The following is a 22,266-nucleotide window of genomic DNA, read 5'->3' as shown; positions in this document are numbered from 1 at the left end:
AAATTTCTATACAAATAGTAGAATAAAATTAAGACTGAATTCCCGCACCCGGAGTCGTCCTTCAGCTGTCCCCGAAACAAATATTTATACTAGTTCAGTGATAATAAACGCCATACTAAACTCCAAATTGTACACAAGAAACTAAAGTTAAAAATAATACAAGACCAGAGGCTCCTGACTTGGGACAGGCGCAAAAATGCGGCGGGGTTAAATATGTTTATGAGATCTCAACCCTCCCCCTATACCTCTAGCCAATGTAGAAACGCATAACAATATGCACATTTAGGTCTTCTTTAAAACATTTATACAAATCGTGCAGTATTAATTTGACATTTATTACTTTAATATGAAATCTCCAAAAAGCATAGATATGAAAACTGGTACTAGATTTTTTTTTCTTTAATAGGAAGTCTTAAATAACATGTCTTTTAAAAAATTATATAAGACACATAAGGATGTTCTTTCAATAATTCTTATAATAAATATTTTTTTAAATAAAAAAGTGACATTAAATAAAACCTCAAACTGCTTTAAAAGACTAATAATACCAGTACCTTGTTTTTGGGGCTTTTTTTTGTCTGGCACAACAAAGATGCTGCCACTGCTGACATGAACTGCACATAGCACTTGTTTATTTGGCGTCTGCATCACTTTTGCAAAAAATGCAGATATATACAGCCTCCGGTTGCGGGAATTTATCGCTACATTGAAGACCTGTTGGTGGCCTGCTGCTATTGTTTTTTTCTTTTGTCGGGTTGTTGTCTCTTTGACACATTCCCCATTTCCATTCTCAATTTTATTACCATTCAACATTCCTGGAATAAATGCTGTCAATAGCAAGATTTGTATTCATCGTCTGTACAATATTTTCTTATTAATCTGAAATACATGTACTTTATTGCACCATACAATAGATCATTATCAAAGTTTCACAGCTGGTTTTCATGAATTTTATAGCCCTCGTTTCACGTCTCCAAAGCTGCACATATTCAGTGTCGAGCTTAGAGTTTGATTCAATATAGATATAGGAAGATGTGGTGTGAATGCCAATGAGACAACTCTCCATCCAAATAACAATTTATAAAAGTAAACCATAGCGGTCAATGTACGGCCTTCAACACGGAGTATTGACTCACACCAAACAACAAGCTATAAAGGGCCCCAAATTATTAGTGTAAAACCATTCAAACGGGAAAACCAAAGGTCTAATCTATATAAGAAAAAAAACGAAAAAAGAGAAACACGTATAAATTACATAAACAAACGACAACTATATATCAGATTCATGACTTAGGACAGGTGCAAACATTTTCAGCGGGATTAAACGTTTTAATGGTACCAAACCTTCTCCTTTTTTCTGAAACAATAGTATAACATCACAACATATACAGATATAGGAAGATGTGGTGTGAATGCCAATGAGACAACTATCCATCCAAATAACAATTTATAAAAGTAAACCATTATAGGTCAATGTATGGCCTTCAACACGGAGTATTGACTCACACCAAATAACAAGCTACATAAAGGGCCCAAAAATTACTAGTGTAAAACCATTCAAAGGGGAAAACCAACGGTCTAATCTATATATAAAAAAAAGAGAAACGAGAAACACGTATATATTACATAAACAAACGACAACTATACTGCACATGTACATCAGATTCCTGACTTAGGACAGGTGCAAACACTTGCAGCGGGATTAAACGTTTTAATGGATCCAAACCTCCTCCCTTTTTCTGAAACAATAGCATAACATCACAACATAGAAAAACACACGATAAAATATCAATTGGCAGACTGAGCTCAATCAAAAAACATAATTTAATACACAATGAACGAATGAATTTGATCTGCGATATCTGAATGCAATTGTTATCAGTTTGTTTGATAACTTACGTCATAGTTCAACAGAAGAGGCCCCTCATGGGGGGTCCTAGTAATCACATAATCACCATTTTTTTGCCAATATAATCACATAATCATTAAATATTTGCTTATCTTTAGTAATCAAATAATCATAAACTAAAAATACAGTCCTAGGTAATCAAATAATCATGAAATATTTGGCTTAATAATCAAATAATCATTTAAAAAACGGCCAAGTAATCACATAATCAAAAACCCCATGAGGGGCCTCACAGAAATTAATGCAATTACATATAATTTAAAGAGTGCATTTCACCTAAAGTGAATAAACTTGACCGTCCGGAAAGGCTAGTCGAAGACTTGAAAAGATTATTGACATATCAGTATCCACATATATTATTTGTGACGATGATAAATAGCATCTCATAGGGTTCTTTATCTGATGGTTTCAATATTCACAAACACATACTCTGGTCATCAAAATTGAAATGCAGCTGCATTTTCTTATACATGTACTTGCATTATCTGTCATAAGTTATTCATATTTAAATTATAGTATTAGACTAAATTACAGCAAATTTTCCTAATGTATGCAGGGTAAGACTTTGGTTAGCTTGCTAAACTTTGTTTGCATATGGACAATTATAATTGGGATAACTTTCAATCATATTTAAATATAATATATACTTGTTTAAAAATGCCTGTCTATATTGTTTGCAAATGTCAATCTTAATTACCTTTATACAAACAAAGCAAGCAAGTCAGCCAAAGTTTTACTCTATACGCATTAGGAAATTAGCTGTAAAAGAGGTATGTGAAAATCATTTTCTGTCTTGAATTTACAAACATTTCCGTGATTTCTGACATTGTTATAACTGTAAGAAATAGAGAAAATCTCAAAGTAAAGAAATAATGGATTATCATAGAGAGAGGTCATATGTGTCATATGCTCTTGTTTTGTACTTATTTTACACATATGAATTCAAAAGGGTGTACCCGATTCATTATCAGATTTTTACACAGGAAAAGATATAAGTTACATAATCCTTTGAACATATCCAAGTTTTATCTTTCCGTGACTTTTTTAATTAATGTAATAAATAAAAAATAATATTCAATACTTCCAGGTTAAATCATATACACTAAATAAGCTTTTGAGATTTGATGCTAATACAAAATTATAATGATCTTTCAAATGGCGCTGGAAACGCTCTCATAATAGTGTTGATACTTTTCTCTCTTTGTTTAAATTATGATGTGAATTTGGGAGAGTAAAGGAAAGGTTTAAGAAGGGTTAAAATTGGCCCTGAATTTTTGTTGTTATTTAAATCGGACCATGAAATTACAAATTTCAAATAGAAATACTTGTGATAGTACTATTAAAACTAAAATATACTTTTTTGGCACCTTCCTTTAAAATGTATGAAGCTATGATCCCTTCAATATATTTTTTTTGTAAATAAAGGTCAATTTCGGTAAAAGTTTCCAAAATTTCAAAAGTTTTTGGCATAATTAACATTGGACGCCATCCACGAACAAAAAAGTTTTTGTATTTATGAATTCCATATCAAACTTGATTCTTTTGGTTATCTGGCCCATATTTTGGATCGTAGGTAATCAGAGTAATGTATAACATTATACACAGGGGCGACTAGTAAAGCATTCGACACAGTACCACACCAGCGATTGTTGAAGAAACTAGCATCATATGGTATCGATGGAAACATACTTGCATGGTTAGACACCTGGCTGACACAAAGAGAACAACAAGTCACACTGGAAGGAGAAAGATCAAGTACTGCTAAAGAAACATCTGGCGTACCACAGGGAACAGTTTTAGGACCATTGCTGTTTCTCCTATACATAAACGACATCGGGAATGACATAACATAAAAAAATCGCCTGTTTGCAGATGATAGCTTACTCTACCTAGCAATCTCGTCAAAGGATGACTGCAAACATCTACAAGAAGATCTAGACAAAATGGTCAAATGGACAAAAATTTGACAATTGATATTCAATCCTTCAAAATGCTATGTCCTTACAATAACCAAATAAAGGAAAACCATCAACTTCAACTACAACATCAATGGTCATATCCTGGAATCAGTTGCATCAAACCCATACCTAGGGGCTGAACTCACCAACACCATGTCATGGGACAAACAAGTTAACAAAGTTGTCACCAAAGGAAATAAAGCACTAGGCTTCATACGAAGAAATGTTGGATCATGTCCAGAGGAAGTTAAAAAACAAGCATATCTTGCCCTTGTCCGACCGTATCTTGAATACGCTTGCAGCGCATGGGACCCTCACCTACAAAAACATATTTATCAGATTGAGATGGTCCAACGCCGTGCAGCACGCTTTATCAAAAGCAATTACTCAAGAGAGCCTGTAACAGTAACAACTCTTCTAGAAGAATTAAATCTAACACCACTAGAAATAAGAAGAAAAGTAGCACGTATAACACTCTTTCATAAAACCATCCACGAAAGAGTTGCTATACCTATTCCAACGCACATTATAAAACCAAGAAGAACGTCGAGACTCCATCAACCGAACACTAAAAGATATGTACAAATCAGGCCAAACAAAGATATCTACAAATACAGCTTTTTCCCTAGGACCATCAGAGACTGGAATAAACTACCAGATGAACTATTAGAGATCGAGAGCAGTGAGGAATTCAAGACCAAACTCACCAAGCTCCTCTGTAGTGGCTAGCAACACAGACAATCGATACTGGTAGAAAATGTTTTTAACCTGCACCTGTATATAAATTTTTAGCACAATTTTGGAACCATTGGTTGTAAATATAGAAAGTTTATTGTCATATTGGAGAACGTCAAAAGTTAAACTATACTTGAGTGATGGGTCGAAGTACCCTTTTCAAGTGAATGTAGATATAGACTGATCCAGCCATTTTGAAAGGGGGGTCCCAACCCAGCCGGAGTAAAGGGGAGGGTTCCAACTATATGCTCCCTATCAAATGCATTATTGATCGTCAAAAAAAGGGGTCCCCCCACCTGGATCCGTCACTGATATATTTAATGATAAAAATAGTAACATCAATATTATACAGGTGTGCTCCTACATTGGAAGATGATACAGACAACAAGAGCAATTTCGATAAAAACATCATTTACACGTCTTTCTCCCCTTTCTAAATGGGACCCTTGTCGATTTGTCGACCTCAGAAATGATAAGAAATATTCCAATGCTGATTGTCTTTGTTTCATTTTTAAATTGTAAGTGAATACAAACAGAGGGTCAATCCGTGACCTGACCCATAGAAGCGTTTTTATTGACTTTATCATTTATGAATTGTTATGAAACACGTGTTTACATAATCTGATAATCCTCTTTGTTTTTGTTTTGCACGTGTTCACATATATGATACTAAAATTTGGAAATAGTATAAAACATATTTAATTTATATTTAATAGTTGCCGTTGTAATTTAAATCTGACATTCATTGACTTGTTTTCATGTGGTAGTACTGTACATGTAAGTGTAACAAACTGCCAATGACAATGATGCAATGATTATTTTCATCAGAAAACTTTACATTTTTTGACAGGGTATGAAATTAAAGCTTTAGTTTCTGCAAAAAAGGAAGTCTTGTAATTCAGCAAAAATGAATTAATTGAAGAATAACCCTTTGACATAGATATTTTAAGGTTCATCATAAGGAATTGAAAAATATGGCCCTGTTTACACCTAAAAAAATACTATAAGTACAGACAAACAGGTACATCCAGGAAAGTTTTAAGGCATGGCAGGAACTAGATATATAAAAGTTATATGAAGTCTATGTTTCAAAAAATTAAAAACTTACCTGGATTTCCATGTCCAGTTTTTTTCAGTCTGCAGAAGATAGCAAAATAAACAAACACCGAGTTTCATTTGATACGGTCCACCCTTGCAGAAATAAATCCTGACATTTTTTTTAATCAGGATATCTCAAGATTATCCTGGGATATCCTGAAAATATCCTGTAAAGCATTTAGCCCTTTTTCTAGGGAAAAAAATCATGGGAGAATTTCAGGAAATGTCAGGACTTTCAATTCAAGCAGCTTTAAACTAGGGTAATTCTCAGGATATCTCAAGACTTTAAAAAATAAATATAATATAGACCAGGATATGTCAGGACTTTTCCTTCAACATTCATCCAACTTTCAGATACTTTACAAATTCTTTCTGAATGCAAAAAAAAAGTCCTGGATGATTCCTGGTATTGAGACTTAAGAAATAATATAATCTATATCACAAATTCAACTAAATAAGAAAGAAAATCTTTGGGATTAAAATTATCTGTTGTTTTTAAAAAAAAAGTAAATATTCACATGAAAATAGTGTTTTAGCCAGGATTTGTGTACTTAGGGTTAGAGAATAGTCATTAGTGGGAAGAAACTAAAACTATTTTGTCAAACATTTTTGAAATACACAAGTTATTAATGGCATAGTGCAAAGATTATTGGTGTTAATTAAAGATATTAAACATATTTTGACAGTTAACTTATTTACACAGTTACTGCTATTCTTCCTGTTCATGGAAGCATAACGAGGACAGTATTCCAAAGTAATAGATTTTTGCAATAAAACAGCAGGGTGTCCGAGAAACTCCAAAGCTTGTCTATCATAACAGCCAATTTACTTCAGAGTAATCATTGGTTGATTAGCCTAAGCAGGTTAAGATTATAATTTAAATGACACATCAATAATAAATCACATTCCGAACTATTTTGGAAGTGTTGAAAAAGTAATTTAGTCATTGCCGTATATATGCAAAGTGTTTGGTTTTATTTACAATACCGGTGGTATATTTTATTGTTTTAAAACTGGTAACACTGCGTGTGGGACTGTCACTGCCGTTACTGGTTTGCTGCAAGAAGGTTTTTTTACTCTTCCTTTCCCTAAAGATGTAAATTCTGATTTTCTCGAAGTTCACATATGTGCCTTTCTATTAATTGTCGTCCGGCATATAAATAACTTAGAAAAATATCAGATCAATGATTGATAGGCCCAACGCCAGACGTTTCTCAACGGATGTACAATGTAAACAAACCTTGACCTCGTGGTTTTAATCGTACTGAACAGTTCGGCCCTAAAAATACCTTCCAAGTGAGTCCACTTGTTTATTCACATGCACCATGTGCCGTTTGAACTAAAGATTATTTTTTTATTATACTTAATAAAACTGCATATTAATAAATATTTGTTTGCGACACCCTTGATTTATTTGCATACTTCCGTTACGGCACAGATCAACTTCTGGCCGATATTATCTGGGGCGAGATTGTCACAGTCTCAACGTCAGCGTAAGTGCACTCTTGGGTAATACGTCACCAAAATGGAGATTACGCTGATGGAAACACGGAAAAGACATTTCCAGGCAGAAAGATTTCAGATAAGTGCATTACAAATTTAATTTAACATGACAGACATGTGTAACGTTATATTATTATAAAATATAATTTGTTGAGGAACTATGATTTTTTTTATGGTTTCTTTAAGCCAAGCAACATTATAGAAAGTCTGAAAGCATATTTGAAAATTCATTTTTAATTATATAAACAAAATGAATAATTGTTTCCACATATGATTATTGGTAGTTACCTAAAATTTAAAGTTTTTGAATTGTTTGAATTGTTCTTTTGTGAAAATAATAAGTAGCCAGTTTTTTTAATCTTCAGGGGATAAAAAGGGGGAGTGTTTTGAAATGAATTTGATTCCTCAACAGCTTCCGATGTAGTGTATAAACAGGCAACAACATTTCAATTGAATTTTATTGCTTTAAAACATCTAGAACAATTGATTCTTTGTGGATTTGTTTTTTATACTTTTAGGGGATTGAATGATTAAATATCAAAATAGAGCTGCCAGTTTTGATAGTAAAACAGATTCCATGGAGATTTCAGTTACATTTATTCAGCGATTCTACTTGGAAGAACAGAGACAGCAAAATATTACAGAAAGAAGCAGAAACTTTACATGTATCCTTTTATATTATTATATCTGACATGTCTGACGCATAGTTACTTTAGTTTTAATTAATATTGGGTGGGTACAGGTGCAGATCCAGCCATTTTAAAAAAGGGGTGGGGTTCAAACTATGTACTATAAACCCTTTCATATGCATTGATCTTGCTAAAAAAGGGTGGGTTCCAACCCCCCCCAGAATCCTCTCCTTGATCCTCCACTGGCGTACCATTTTTATGCCCCACCTACGATAGTAGAGGGGCATTATGTTTTCTGGTCTGTGGCTCTGTTCGTTTGTCCGTCTGTGCGTCCGTTCGTTCAGGTTAAAGTTTTTGATCAAGGTAGTTTTTGATGAAGCTGAAGTCCAATCAACTTGAAACTTAGTACACATGTTACTAATTATATGATCTTTCTAAGACTTTTTACTTCAATTTCACGGTCCACTGAACATAGAAATTGAAAGTGGAAGTTTCAGGTTAAAGTTTAGGGTCAAGGTAGTTTTTGATGAAATTGAATTCCAATCAACTTGAAACTTAGTACATATGTTCCCTATAGTATAATCTTTCTAATTTTAATGCCAAATTAGATTATTACCCAATTTCACGGTCCATGGAACATGCAAAAGGATAGCGTGAGTGGGGCATCCGTGTACTTTGGACAAATTCTTGTTATTGGTAAATTAAGATAACAATATGGGCATTAAGCAATTAAATATGACCAACAAGTTTGCTTATTAGTACTAGAATCTAATTTAATAGTTAAATAATCATTAAATACAAGGCATTTTTTTTAATCTGAACTTCAACAGCCTTTGAGATAAGCTATTTAACATGGCCAATACAAATACTCATTTGTACTTATTTTTCATACAACTACAATTCTTGCTTTAAATAAATAAATTGATATTTACTACATGTAACATAATTCAAACAGTCAATTGGGGTTGATATCTTGCATTAAATAGGATAGTGACCGCCATTGACAGTAAAACCTTGTTCGACTCACTAAACAAGCCCCTGTGTACCAAGGCAAACATCTATCTTATCAGTGGCATAATCAGGGGAGGGTTCTAATTTTTTTTTGATAATCAAGGCATTTGGATAGGGACATATAGCTGGATTCCCTTTTATCATGGGTTTTGAACCCCCCTTTTTGAAATGGCTGGATCTGTCCTTGATTAGAATAAGTAAATATGGATTTAAAATAATTTAAAAAAATATTTGCAATAGAAAAAAATGTGCATTTAAAAATGATACCAGGATAAACACCTACCTTATCAGTTGTGTTCAGGGGAGGATTCTGGTTTTTTTTTGTGGACAATCTATACATTTGAATAGGGACATATAGTTGAACCCCCTTTTATTATCCAGGGTTGGGAACACCCCTTTTTGAAATGGCTGGATCTGTCCTTGTTTAAAATAAGGAATATGGTTTCAAACTAATTTAAGAAAATATTTGCAATAGAAGAAAAATGTGCATTAAAAATGGATTTTACTCAAATTTTGTAATTTCTTATAAACATGATAAATAGAATTCATGCAAGACATTTATTGGTCCTGAAGTAAGGACATTCTAAGGATATTCACAGGATATTCTCAGGATATACCAGGACCAACTTAATGCAAGCAAATCTAATCCTGACAAACTAAGGACATTGTCAGGATATTCACAGGATATACCAGGATTATCCCAGGGCTTACTCAATGCAAGCAAATCTGTAAATCCTGACATCAGGATAATTTCCTGAGACCAGGACCTGAGGAATCCTGAGCACAGGATTTTCACAGGATTTTCTACTAGGATATTTATGGTCTGGACTGTCTCTGGATATCCCTGGAATATCCTTGTTCCAATACCGTCCCATGTTTAACCCTATCTCAGGATCAGGATATCTCAAGATTGCCCTGTGATTTTTCTCAAGATTATCCTGAGATATCCTGGGGATATCTTGTGATATCCTGCACCATTTTCGCAAGGGCAGTGACTCAGTTACACCGTTTTAATCACCTATTATTTACAGGTGTCTATTGTCCATCCATTGTCCATTTAAATCAATACTACTCACAACATTGATTATATGAGGGGAGCTTCTCAATCGTTTTCACTACTTGGTTAATTTTTGCACCTTCTACAGGAACGAAAAAAACTGGAAGGCAAAATCTAGAAAAGTTTATAATTTTCTAAAACATAAAATGCATTTAAAATTTATATATCTAGTTCCTGCCATCCCTTAAACCGGTTGCAGATGCAGAGGTTAGTCTGTACTTAGAGTTAAATATGGGGTGTATTTACACCACAAATTTTACCGACTACATGTATTTGAATTTAAAAAGGAAACTGTAAAGTGACAACTAGTTTTGTATACAATGTGGCAGCCCTATATTCATAAATACTGAGATACATTCCCCGCCCAGACACAACACAATAATAACAACCTTTTTTAATTATATGGAGAAAAAATGTTTTTTATCTGTTATGATCTGTTATTGATCTTTAGTTATTTAAAATAAAACTGGATTGGCGCAATCCGTATTTTACTGCTCGTTAAAAGTCCTCAGCGAAATATAAAAAGAAGTATTTCAACAATTTATACAAGAGAATATAAAAATTAAATTATATCGTGTTCTACAAGAAAGAAATATGTTAAAAAAAATGTGGATCGAATTTTTCCAATCGACAAATTTTCACAGAGGATCTCTACCAACGCCCATCAGGAACTGAACAACATGCATCCTGTTTTCATCTACCATTAATATACACAATGTATAGTGTTGACTATGTCCGGTTTTATGTCCTATGTTGACTGAGAAACGTAAATATAAAGGCTGATGTTGGTTTATTCAGAAAAGGAATATAATTTAGATTCCGGTTTATCAATTGTAAAAGGACCTTCTAGAGCCTCAATCTTAATGCACACAAATTTATGTCAATCATTACAAAGCAAGTTTTTAAACCTTAAATAAAGGAGTGATGTCAGCGTTTCCTGGTGTCACACCAGGAAAAAACTCGGACTTTGGAGTTTGGGATGGCTTTCGCGAAAAATGTACTGTAAGATAGTATCTAGAAGTAAATTTAATAAATACAAAATCCTTTTTTCAATATTTGACTTGTAAAAGGACTTAGTTTTTCTGCCAGGAAACATTACATTTACTCCTGGATTTGTACCAAACTTGGACAGAAGCTTGTTTATGATAGTGGTAGTAGTGCCAATGAGAGAATTCTCCATTCAAGTCACCATTTTTAAAAGTAAACCATTATAGGTTAAAGTACGGCCTTCAACATGTAGCCTTGTCTCACACCGAACAGCAAGCTATAAAAGGCCACAAAAAAATACTAGTGTAAAACCATTCAAGCCGAAAAACCAACAGTCTAATCTATATAAAAAACGAGAAACACTAAATTATGAACCACATCAACAAATGACAACTAATGAACATCAGATTTAGTGGTTTTTTAAAAACATTCATTGTTTATTATCTCTAACAATTGACATGCCGTTTGCCACGGGCCATATATACAGGTATCTATGTCCCTAGTGTTGTCAAAGGGTTATTAATCATACATAAAATGCTTAAACTGCTTTTTTATTCATTTTCAATAAACATGATAAGCAAAAACTTTAGTTCAGAGAATATCTGTTTTTTTAAACTAGTGGTTTTACTCTTGTTTAGAGGAAATAAGCCAGGTGAAAGATAACTGTAGTAGAAAAAAAATGTTTGAATTAAATCAGGTTTCATAAATTTAAGTCAATTTTTGAATAGTATACATTTCCTTTGTATCCCAGATTTGCTAAATCATAAGACCAAATAAAAAAGATGTACATGCATGTGTGATTCCAGTTACTATACTTACACAAAAATGTACACTAAATATTTTTATTTTTATTTAAGCTGTGTTAAAGTCAGAATGTTACTCCCAAAGAATCAATGTAAAACAAAACATTGAAATTAAAATAAAAACCTACATACCTACCCTAGCTATTTTTAAGACATAACTGGAAAAAAAAGTCGCAGAAAGCTCGACATTGGGAAAGTGATCCTACGGCGGCAGCGGCGGTGTTAGCTCACTTCTTAAAAGCTTTATATTTTAGAAAGTGGGAGACCTGGATGCTTCATACTTTGTATATGGATGCCTCATGTTACGAAGTTTCCGTCAGTCACATGTCCAATGTCCTTGACCTCATTTTCATGGTTCAGTGACTACTTGAAAAAAAAGTTAAGATTTTTTGTAATGATAAATTCTCTCTTATTATAAGTAATAGGATAACTATATTTGGTATGTGCGTATCTCGTAAGGTCCACTTGCCCGTCAGACAGTGCACACTTGACCTCGACCTCATTTTATAGATCAGTGAACAATGTTAAGTTTTGATGGTCAAGTCCATATCTGAGATACTATAAGCAATAGGTCTAGTATATTCGGTGTATGGAAGCACTGTAAGGTGTACATGTCCAACTGGCATGTGTCATCTGACCTTGACCTCATTTTCATGGTTCAGTGGTTATAATTAAATTTTTGTGTTTTGGTCTGTTTTTCTTATACTGTATGCAATAGGTCTTCTATATTTTGTGTATGGAATGGTTGTAAGGTGTACAGGTCTACCTGGCAGATGGCATATGACCTTGACCTCATTTTCATGGTTCAGTGGTCAAAGTTAAGTTTTTGAGTTTTGGCCTTTTTTTTAATACTATATGCAATAGGTCTTCTATATTTGGTGTATGGAAATATTTCATGATCTAGTCATGTCAGTCGCGCAGGTTTTATTTGACCTTAACCTCATTTTTTATGGTTCATTGCTCAGTGTTAAGCTTTTGTGTTTTGGTCTGTTTTTCTTAAACTACAAGCAATAAGTCAATTTTATTTGTTGTATGGAAGAATTGTTAGCTGTACATGTCTACCTGACATGGTTCATCTGACCTTGACCTCATTTTCATGGTTCAAAGGTCAATATTTAGTTTCCTTGGTTTATGTTTAGTTTATGTGACAGTTATAACAATGTATAATAAAGCTTTATTATTAGGACTATCAACATAATATCAATGATAAGTAAATAAGGCGAGACATTTCAGTGTGTGCACTCTTGTTTGTAAATCAAGACACCCAGAAAGAGCAGAATAATTAATACAAATTATGATATTATACGCATGATACATATGATTTAACTTTGATTTTGTTGGTTACAGTGATGAAAAACTAAACATGATAATGAGAAATAATTTTGTAAACTTTCTAAACATTGTAGGGAAGTAAATATGGAAGATCATGTGATTTATCGTGACTGCTGAGTGGTGTAAAAATATTCCAGCATTGCCATGGAACACCAGTTTTCAGTAGCTGACTGGGCAGTGTTTGTCAGCATACTGGTCATTTCAGCATGCATTGGGATTTATCATGCCTTAACTGGAGGGAAACAGAAAACTACCAAAGAGTTCCTAATGGGGAACAGAGAAATGAGTTGTCTACCTGTTGCTGTCTCAATCCTTGTCTCATTCCAGTCGGCCATTTTGATTTTAGGTACATTATATATTCATGGAATTGTTTATTTGTAAAGCGAATCAAACACATGTAACAACATCCATTGATATTTCATTGTTAATTTTTTAGCTCACCTGGCCCAAAGGGCCAAGTGAGCTTTTCTCATCACTTGGCGTCCGGCGTCCGTCGTCGTCGTCTGTCGTCGTCGTCCTGCGTTAACTTTTACAAAAATCTTCTCCTCTGAAACTACTAGGCCAAATTAAACCAAACTTGGCCAAAATCATCATTGGGGTATCTAGTTTAAAAATTGTGTCCGGTGACCCCGCCAACTAACCAAGATGGCCGCCATGGCTATAAATAGAACATAGGGGTAAAATGCAGTTTTTGGCTTATAACTCAAAAACCAAAGCATTTAGGGCAAATCTGACATGGGGTAATATTGTTAATCAGGTTAAGATCTATCTGCCCTGAAATTTTCAGATGAATCTGACATTCCGTTGTTAGGTTGCTGCCCCTGAATTGGTAATTTTAAGGAAATTTTGTTGTTTTTGGTTATTATCTTGAATATTATTTTAGATAGAGATAAACTGTAAAAAGCAATAATGTTCAGCAAAGTAAGATCTACAAATAAGTCAACATGACCAAAATGATCAGTTGACCACTTTAGGAGTTATTGCCCTTTATAGTCAATTTTTAACCATTTTTCGTAAATCTTAGTAATCTTTTAGAAAAATCTTCTCCTCTGAAACTGCTGGGCCAAATTATTTGAAACTTGGCCACAATCATCATTGGGGTATCTAGTTTAAAAATTGTGTCCGGTGACCCCGCCAACTAACCAAGATGACCGCCATGGCTATAAATAGAACATAGGGGTAAAATGCAGTTTTTGGCTTAAAACTCAAAAACCAAAGCATTTAGAGTAAAATTGTTAATCAGGTGAAGATCTATCTGCCCTGAAATTTTCAGATGAATTGGACAACCTGTTTTTGGGTTGCGGCCCCTGAATTGGTAATTTTAAGGAAATTTTGCTGTTTTTGGTTATTATATTGAATATTATTATAGATATAGGTAAACTGTAAACAGCAATTATGTTCAGCAAGGTCAGATTTACAAATAAGTCAACATGACCAAACTGGTCAGTTGACCTCTTTAGGAGTTATTGCCCTTTAAAGTCAATTTTTAACCATTTTTCGTAAATTTTATATATCTTTTACTAAAATCTTCTTCTCTGAAACTGCTGTGCCAAATTGATCCAAACTTGGCCACAATCATCATTGGGGTTTCTTGTTTAAAAAATGTGTCCGGTGACCTGGCCATCAAACCAAAAAAATGGTTAAAAATTGACTTTAAAGGGCAATAACTCAATCTGCTTCCTTTGTTTAATATTCACATAGACCAAGGTGAGCGACACAGGCTCTTTAGAGCCTCTAGTTTAGGTTCAATTTAAAAATGAATATGTGGTAGGATATTAGTCAATCGGACAACTCTCCAGAGAGCACATGACACAGAAATTAACAAATATATGTCACTGTTCACCTTCAACAATGATTTAAGCCCATACCACATAGTCAGCTATAAAGTCAAGCTTTTTCAAAATATTTTTAGTTTTACGTTCTAACATGTCTAAGATACTTGAATTCTGTCCCCTATTCAAATTTGAATTTGCAGCCTGGTTCATAGGAAAATGAAGTTTCATACACAATTTCTATCTTCTCACATGTCAATTTTCGAATTGTTTACAAGTAATGATCTAGATGTAAATTAAGATATAGGTCGAGATATGTAGAATAACTTCTTAAAATCCAACTTTCATACAACATGACAAATCTGGGTTATTATTCATATTATATTAGCATGTTTCCACCCTGAATATGCATTTAACTATCAATTACTCTATTTTTTTGAACAGGTGCACCTGCAGAAATGTACACTAAAGGGACCCAGTATTTTTTATATGTGTTTGGACAGATGTGGGCAGTTGTCATGGCAACCATTTTATTTGTACCATTATTTTACCCTCTTAAGATGACAAGCATGTATCAGGTAATATTTTGTAGATAAAATTGATAATAGAAATGGGAAATGTGTCCAAGAGACAACAACCCGACCATAGATCAGACAACAGCAGAAGGTCACCAATTCATGTAGGTCTTCCATGCAGCAAAAAACTCCCGTACCCGGAGGCATCCTTCAGCTGGCACCTAAACAAATACCTATACTTGTTCAGTGATAATGGATGTCATAATAAACTCTGAATTATACACAACTGTTTGACAACAAAATCGTTTACAGTGTTGGAGAACATTTTAAAATTATTTCAATATTGGTATCAGTTATAAATGAGAGTCAACATCATCCTAGGTTTATATCTTTAATAAAAAGGATGACTGATACCTGAAATGTATATATACACAGTACATTAGAAAATGATTAGTTAGAAACTAAAATTAAAGATCATACAAGACTTACAAAGGCTAGAGGCTCCTGACTTGGGACAGGCGCAAAAATGTGGCAGGGTTGAACATGTTTTTTGAGATCTCAACCCTCCCCTATCCTTAATTACTAAATTATCCACCAATTTAGTTTCAATCATATTGAATCATAGAAAAATTGGTTTGAACAGACCTCCAAACGATCCATGATTTGGTTATGATGAGTACCCAAATTGGATCTAATGCTTAATTCACATCCTTAGAAATTGAATAACAAATTTTTCAAATCTTTAGTACAATTTGTGTCATGATAGTAGACCTTACAATTAAACACAGATATTTTGTTTGTTGCAAGTAGAAGTAACCACCATTTGAAAAGTTCCTGACTACATGCATTCCATGTATGTTTCATTATAATACATTATTCTGATTGGCTACACTGCAATCTCCAGTTATTCCTTAATCAATTACATTACACAATACAATGTATTATTCATGATGACAAGAGTTCCAACAATAAAGTACACAGGTAAAATAAAAACTTGATGAAAATTGTGTTTTCATAATCCTAGCTAAAATTGAAATTATAAGCATTGCATGCTTCTTTTTGTAACTTCTTCGGGGTGTAAAAGCATTGACTTTGCACACACTTTTAAAATGAATCACTTCATACAAAATGTACTTTGAACAATGCTTTTACACCCCGATGAAGTACAAAAAGAAGCATTCAATTCTTGAATTCAATAATAGTTATTTTTCTAAATTTCTGAATGATTTAATTTTGAGATTATTTTATTTGCAGTATTTAGAAATGAGATACAATTCCAGGGCGGCCAGATTAACGGGAACAATCATCAACAATCTCTCTATGGTAATCTAACTTAAGTGTTGAAGGGTTCTCTTTGTGAATTGATTGTGGTGCAAAAGTCTTGACAGAAGTACATATTGAAAAATGCCAGGAATGAAAAATAAATGTTAACAAATTCGGTTTGTTGTTGCTCTGGCAGCCTCTTGTTCTAGTTAACCTTAAGAAAGCATTTTTGAATTTAACAGGAAATTTATAAGGCAATAGTATTCTAGAAGAAAATGGAAATAATTAGGCAATTTGAAAACTAAAAAACTGATCTCTCATTATGCTAATTACAGGGTCAATGTTGGGATTTGACAATTATTGTATAGCGGTTTATTTTCATGGGGTGTAAATTTTCGATTATTTTTCGCAGATGGAACAAAATCACCAAAAATGATTGTGCCAATTTAACAGTGTACATGCAAAGGTATTGATAAAAGTTTTGTATTCACCAAAATAATCACTGCCAAACTGTTATGTATACCTTATTCAATGAAAATCGCAAAATATTTTACACCCACCAAAATAACCTGCTATACGGTATATTATTGATAATACATTTTTGTTCAACTGCAGCTGTATTTGTTTTCAGTTAATATACACAGGGATAGCCAGCTTCGCTCCATCAACAGCTCTTCAAGCAGGTATTTATATTTCAAACCTTTTAAAGCATGCTATAAAAGTATTATTTATGAAGGTCTGCCATTTTTGTGTATTTATAGTAAACAGACAAACCTGCCTAAAAAGTCATCTTGGTTCATCAGTCGCCTGCTTCCAATGGTCAATTTCAGACCCTCTTAAAGTTTCTCTTTATATAGTTTAACTCATTTCAGCAGTCACCTGTCTAACATGGTCAGCTGAGTGAGTCACCTTATTTCATTTATTTTCCAATAAAATTTAAGAAGTAATTTTTATGTTTTTAACTATATAAAATCTTGATGACAAAAATATTAACATTTGTTTTCACTTTTTTCAGTGAGTGGTTTCCCACAATGGGCCTCTTTTATTATTATTGGTTGCATCTGTACATTTTATACATTTATGGTAAGATAGTTTTTAAATACTTGTTTAAATTATCACTATTATTGAAAAAAAGTGTCGCAAGAAACTAAGAGAGCACAATTGACAATGTTGTTATAGGTAAAATAGTGATAAACAGATTAATGGTATCATTGGGCATCTCAATTGGATTGCTTTTCTCACTTTTGCCGAGGCGGCTCAAGCAAGAAAATCTATCATTGAGATGACAAACAATAAATCAGAATTAATCCTTTTTTTTTTTTACTGAAAAACACTTTTCCCAATTATCAATGATTTTGAGAATAAGAAAATGTGGTATGCTTACAGGAACCTGTAATTCAGTGGTTGTCGTTTGTTTATGTGTTACATATTTGTTTTTCGTTCATTGAATATATAAGGCCGTGAGTTTTCTCGTTTGAATTGTTTTACATTGTCTTATCAGGGCCTTTTATAGCTGACTATGTGGTATGGGCTTTGCTCATTGTTGAAGGCCGTACAGTGACCTGTAGTTGTTAATGTTTGTGTCATTTTGGTCTTTTGTGGATAGTTGTCTCATTGGCAATCATACCACATCTTCTTTTTTATATTGCCTGCAGTAAGACAACTATAGTAGCTATAAGTTACTGTACAATCTTCAAAATTGAGCCAAAAAAAGTTTGATATGAAAAATGCAAAACTTAAGTTTTTTAGAAATAAATATCACCATAAAAAGATTTGCTTTTAATTGTGAAGGGGAAAATGGGTATACTTGATAATCATGAACTTATGAATTTGGATAATTTTTTATAAGATTTCAAATAAAAAACTTAGCATTTAAGAGTGATTTAACAGGGACTAAACTTGGGGAATTTCATGCTGGGAGCTCAGACCAGATATTTCATAATAAGTTTCTACATCTTCAAATGAAATTTACATAGAAATGTAAGATCCACGGGTGGCTGAGCATCCTTTAAGTTTTGTCCGTAGATTATGAAATCCCTCATGATACAACAAAGCTCAGGACGGAATTATAGATCTGTGTATATAAAGTGGACTGTAGCTGTACAGTATCTGTCCAGATCATGCAAATTCATTTAATGTGGTACATAAAACAACAGGGAGATAACTCTGTAAGAATCAGCAAAACCTTTTAATGACAAACTTGTGGGAGGATAAAATGAAGTCAGATGGAATCCTGAAAAATTGACAAATACTGTGTCAAAATCAAGATTTTGCAAAGATTTATTTTCATAACTTTGTTAATTTGTTTTCTATTGTTAAGGAAGTATAAAGCTTCTCAATGATAAAAATTAGAGTTTTTCAAAGTCCATGTATGAAAAAATAAAGATTTTGCAACAATTTATTTTCATAACTTTGTTAATTTGTTTTCTATTGTTAAGGAATTATAAAGCTTCTCAATGATCAAAATTAGATTTTTTCAAAGGCCATATATGCAATGAAATTTGTCTTATAAAACTTGTGGTTCAATTTTTTGGGAAATTTTTATATTTTTGTCATAGGGTAAAAAAACAGATATTTTGTCCAAATTTTATGAAAATTCCAAATTAATTTCAGTTAAGTTGTTTGGTACCACCATCATTTGGAGATGCCAAAATTCTTTGATTGATGAACATGACTGTTTGTCTCTAATATTTAATTAACTGTGCATTTGTATTCAGATATCGCAGATCAAATTTATTCGTTCTTTGTGTAATCATACGTTTTTTGATTGAGTTAAGTCTGCTAATTGATATTTTATCGTATGTTTTTATATGTTGTGATGTTATGCTATTGTTTCAGAAAAAGGGAGAAGGTTTGGGCCCATTAAAACGTTTAATCCCGCTGCAAATGTTTGCACCTGTCCTAAGTCAGGAATCTGATGTACAGTAGTTGTCGTTTGTTTATGTAATATATACGTGTTTCTCGTTTCTCGTTTTGTTTATATAGATTAGACCGTTGGTTTTCCCGTTTGAATGGTTTTACACTAGTAATTTTGGGGCCCTTTATAGCTTGTTGTTCGGTGTGAGCCAAGGCTCCGTGTTGAAGGCCGTACTTTAACCTATAATGGTTTAATTTTTAAATTGTTATTTGGATGGAGAGTTGTCTCATTGGCACTCACACCACATCTTCCTATATCTAATTGGTATTTTCTAGGAGGCATGAATTCAGGGTTTTGTCTTAAGTTTAATTTTGTGCCAAAAACACAAAAATTAGTATTACCGGTATACAAATATATAATGAATCTACAGAAGTTAATATTTGTCTCCTTTTCCAGGGTGGACTTAAAGCTGTAATATGGGTGGATGTCTTTCAAGCTTTGATTATGGTAGCTGGCATATTAGCTATTGTCATAAGGGTAAGTTGTCTTTATATTGCCAGGTTGTGTTAATCACTGTAAATTCAGAAATTATTGCAATGTTTTCATTGTAATGAATAATGGGACATGGTGATAACCACAATAATTTAAACTCATATTTTGAATTTTTTACCAGATTTTTGTGACAAAAATGGTGATTATTAATTTGGGGATGTACAGCAGTCAGTTTTCGCCAATCAAATGTTGTCCTTGCATTAACTCATGAACCGTTTAACCAAGGCTTTTTAAATTTTAATATATTGTTACTGACAACTAAATGAAGGTCAAGTCCAATAATGGCGATTTTGACAATTACCATTCAGGAGTTATGGTTCTTATTTTATTTGAATTAAACAGGATCACAAAAATGTCTTAAATGGCCAATTCGTAATAATAAAAACATGCAATAATTTCTGAATTTACAGTTCTGTGAATTCATTTATTTCATAGGTACAAATTTCCGTTGATTGAGGAAAAAAATGTTTTTTCCTGGATATTTGATTTTGTTGTTTTGATTAGGTCTGCATTCAAGTCATAGACACTTTTGTTAATATTGATATTTGTGAGCTTTGGTGTAGTGATTAGTACATCAGACTCTTAACACAAAGGTTCCTGGTTCGATTCCCTTTCGGGATGAAAATTTCAGGAACTCAATTTTCGGCTCTCCCTTGACACCATTTGCGAGTATGGTCTTAAGGAAACAATGATAGTCGGTCAGAAGGGGATGATAAATGGCTGACCCGTGTAAAAAGAAAGCCATATCTCTTGCACGTTAAAGAAACCCTTGTAGAATTCGAAAAAGAGAAGGCTAATGCCCCTACAAGGCAGCACTCACACCCGCAAAGTGGTTAGGGATTAATATAAGTTGCAAAACTTGTTTCCCAATCCACTATAAATAAATATGTTAAACTAATATTTGTGGTTCACCTAAACCCACAAAATCAACAAAAATTGACATGCTATGAATAATAAGGAATTTATAATGAATCCACAGTGTGTAAAGATCTATATTGTTGATAAAAAAAATGTAAAATATTCAAGTATAGTTTTTTCCCTGAAAAATCAAATGTGATTAAGATCTTTTAAGTTTTTTTTGTTTTTAATTTAGGCCACACTTGATGTTGGAGGGTTTGATAGAGTATGGGAAATTAACTCTAAATGGAACAGAATAGATTTCTGGAAGTAAGTTCATAGTTACGTACAGCTGTTGACTTGCAATTAAGAATTAAATGATTTTTATTGTAACTTTTTTTAATTGGGGTGTAAAAGCATTGACAGAAGTACATTTTGTACGCCAGAAATGAATTTTGTCTACAAAAGACTTGTCAGTGATGCTTGAATGAAAACAAAATTCAGTATAAAGTTTTAAGAGCCTGGAAATGGTTTGACAAATATCACAAATTCAATAATTACAGTCCCTTGTGTAAAGCAATAATTTTTTAAAACCATTGAATGATAATATAGCAAAAGACCACTTTCGAGTTTGTCCGTCACTGGAAAAAACTCTGTATGTGTGCCCAGGTGACGTCATTTACCAGAGATCGCCTGTTACCCTGCACTATTAACATTCATCAAGCGTCTAAGTGATCATCATTCTGTATGATAATCTAGAAGTAATGGTTGTTCTGTAGATACTTCATCAAAATTCCCTAAGGGCAGCAGTACTGATCATACCCGTAGCCAGGGGAGTTCGGGGGGTTTGGACGAACCCCCCCCTTGAAAACAAATAAGCACTGTTAAAGTCGATGTTCTGTTCGAATTGTGACTGTTAAAGTCGAGTTTGTGAGTCAAACCAACCCCCCTTTGGAAATTCCTGGCTATGGGCCTGCTGATTGTCAATTTTGAGAATTAAATTTGCAGAATAATTTGTGCAATATGGCATCATAGTTTTCCAACCACTCACTCAACCTTGGAACGGAAGTAATAATGCCCACACGAATGATGTTCACTAAAAACAAAGTTTTTGATGGAAATGCATGGAACTTGAAAGTTGTCTATCGATTTAAATAGCCTTACATCAAAAGATGAAGTCCTTTATATTCAATTTGTTTTTATTAATTTGTCATATTTTTTCCTTTTAAGCTTCGATCCTGATCCTACAGTTCGTCACACTTTCTGGGCTTTAGTAGTTGGAGGAATGATTAACTGGACTGGAACATACGGAGCCAGTCAGTCAAGTATCCAGAGATTTAGTGCCTTATCTTCACTTAATGAAGCCAGGAAGTAAGTTATCGAGAAAACACAGCATCTTTGATCTGCTTACCCTTAGGGAGCACCTGAGATCACCCCCAGTTTTTGGT

General features: G+C 33.3%; 1 protein-coding gene across 1 annotated transcript in view; it reads left to right on the top strand.

Annotated features, from left to right (window-relative positions):
- Positions 1-5,009: 5,009 nt before the first annotated feature.
- The window catches only part of LOC134719018 (sodium-coupled monocarboxylate transporter 1-like), a 38,448-nt gene continuing 21,191 nt past the window's right edge, over positions 5,010-22,266 (top strand). Inside the window, exons 1-9 of the mRNA XM_063581928.1 lie at positions 5,010-5,120; positions 13,097-13,368; positions 15,239-15,372; positions 16,564-16,632; positions 17,204-17,255; positions 17,588-17,655; positions 19,886-19,966; positions 21,075-21,148; positions 22,049-22,189. Coding sequence (XP_063437998.1) covers positions 13,167-13,368; positions 15,239-15,372; positions 16,564-16,632; positions 17,204-17,255; positions 17,588-17,655; positions 19,886-19,966; positions 21,075-21,148; positions 22,049-22,189 — 821 coding nt within the window. The 5' untranslated portion in view covers positions 5,010-5,120; positions 13,097-13,166. The remainder of the gene's footprint in view (positions 5,121-13,096; positions 13,369-15,238; positions 15,373-16,563; positions 16,633-17,203; positions 17,256-17,587; positions 17,656-19,885; positions 19,967-21,074; positions 21,149-22,048; positions 22,190-22,266) is intronic.

The sequence above is a fragment of the Mytilus trossulus genome, chromosome 5 (genome assembly GCF_036588685.1).
Source record: "Mytilus trossulus isolate FHL-02 chromosome 5, PNRI_Mtr1.1.1.hap1, whole genome shotgun sequence".
Lineage (NCBI taxonomy): Eukaryota > Metazoa > Mollusca > Bivalvia > Mytilida > Mytilidae > Mytilus > Mytilus trossulus.
The sequence above is the reverse complement of the archived record's forward strand: the minus strand, read 5'-3'. Positions and strand labels throughout refer to the sequence as shown.